Source organism: Terrapene carolina, unplaced genomic scaffold (assembly GCF_002925995.2).
Source record: "Terrapene carolina triunguis isolate 2854851 unplaced genomic scaffold, T_m_triunguis-2.0 Scaffold1059, whole genome shotgun sequence".
NCBI lineage: Eukaryota > Metazoa > Chordata > Testudines > Emydidae > Terrapene > Terrapene triunguis.
The window spans coordinates 1,704-3,491 of NW_020665410.1; the positions used below are offsets into that span (position 1 = coordinate 1,704).

A 1,788-nucleotide genomic window follows, 5' to 3' on the forward strand; every position below is an offset into this window, starting at 1 on the left:
ACAGTCATGGGAAGTTAGGAGGAATTCCCCCCCCCCCTTTTTACAGGGGGGGAAACTGAGGTATAGAGCCATTAAGGGACTTGCCCAGGGTCACACGGGTCAGCAGCAAAGTCAAGAACAGAAGCCAGATGTCCTGAGTCCTAGTTTTGTACTTGAACGTCTAGCCCTAGGGACACGCACAGTACCGCAAGTGCACACATGGTTGGACATCTACTTAGTCACAGGCAGATGCAAACTGAGCCCTGCGTGCAGGCATCCAGCAGGGTGCAGCCACAGTAAGTGCATATCCAGGCACGTTCGCACACAGTGAACTGCGAGGAACTCCAGTTGCCTGCAGCAGTGAAAGGCAGCAGGTACCTGGGAGCCTGATGCTGAGACTACTAAGCCATCCACCTCCATTCGAAAACAAACACTGGAAATTGGCCTGACTTTAACAACAGAAAAACAGACTCTGCCCAAAAGTTGCTGCCCCCACTAACAGGCAGCAGCGTGAAGAATGCCGAGCAACATCTCCTGAGCAGAAGAAGAGCCTGAACCCAGGTCCAGGCAAGGACGGAGCTGGTCAGCTGCTCACAAGAGACTGCCAGAATTTCTATTCACAGGGGCCTTCTGAGTGATGGAGAGTTTCAAAGGGACAGCTCCAGCCAACTCCTTTCACGCTGGCTGCTCTGCAGCAGAGGAGAGCAGACTAGTGGTCTGAGCACAGGATTTGAAACAGGAACTTATGGGTTCTGACCCTCATTCTGAACTCCGCCTTTCTGCCTCTGTCTCGGTACCACGTGGCTGATATTCATCTTTACACTGCTCCTGGGAGATGGGTCAATATTTACAAGGCTCTTTGAAGACGTGCTAAGTATTTATTCTGCAGCATTACAGTTCATTATGCAGCAGCGTATTCAGTTTACAGCTATTTCATTAGTGTCCAAGTTGATCCAAATAGGTCAGTCTCATTAAGTTGACATTTCCAGAGTGAGCACACGAGGAAGCTCTTCAAATCAGGGTGCTGAGGCGGAGTGCTCAGAAAGCTTAGCTCACTATTACTAAGAAACCACTGGAAAAATTCTGTGCTTATCAGTGAACTGCTGCAGAAGCCCATAACTGTGGCTATGAGGGAGGAGGAGGGAATGAAGCCCCTAGAGAATTTAATGGAAACAGGCAGAGAAGCAAGAGGGTGCGTGGTCACTATCACACTATGTATTTTGTGGGGCTGGCTGTCCTGTGCTGGCACAGACCCCTTGTTCTGATCGAGGGAACCACCAGACACCCACCTAGGGGACTTGGGAGAGGGGTCAGGTGACAGTGGGCAGCACAGGCTCTCTTACCCGACAGACAAAGCACTCAGGGTGCCACAGGGTATTCAAGGCAGAGATGTAATTTTCCAAGATGGCCCGGGCGCAGCCCCCACACTTTGGAGCGAACATGTCGAAGTAATCCTTGCGGCAATAGGCTTTGCCATCCTTCTCATGAAACCCTGCCAAGGACACAAGGGAAAAACAGAGCCAGACAGCATCAGCTTGTGACCTTCCTTCATGGGAACACCCAGCCAGACTCCATGGGGCTAACAGGGTGGCTGGGATCCCCAGGCACAGACCAGAGGTATCCCTTATTCTGCTATAGGAGGAGCACATGCTACGCCTCCTGTAGTCTCCATGTGGAAATAGCAATCACTGTTAGCTCCCCATCCACTAAGTAACACCACAGTCCCTCTCTACCCCCACACCCCCAGTTTTCTACATCACTTGCTCTAGGACAGTAGTCCCCACACTTTTCATGTCGTGCCCCCCCTTA

The 1,788-nt window shown here is 51.4% G+C and overlaps 1 protein-coding gene across 1 annotated transcript in view; it reads right to left on the reverse strand.

The window, feature by feature from the left end:
• LOC113408212 (paxillin-like) overlaps positions 1–1,712 on the reverse strand; it is a gene marked incomplete at its 3' end in the record, with an annotated part of 2,774 nt that extends 1,062 nt beyond the window's left edge. Inside the window, exon 1 of the mRNA XM_026661382.2 lies at positions 1,323–1,712. Within this exon, the coding sequence (XP_026517167.2) occupies positions 1,323–1,628 (306 nt within the window). The remainder of the gene's footprint in view (positions 1–1,322) is intronic.
• Positions 1,713–1,788: the final 76 nt, after the last annotated feature.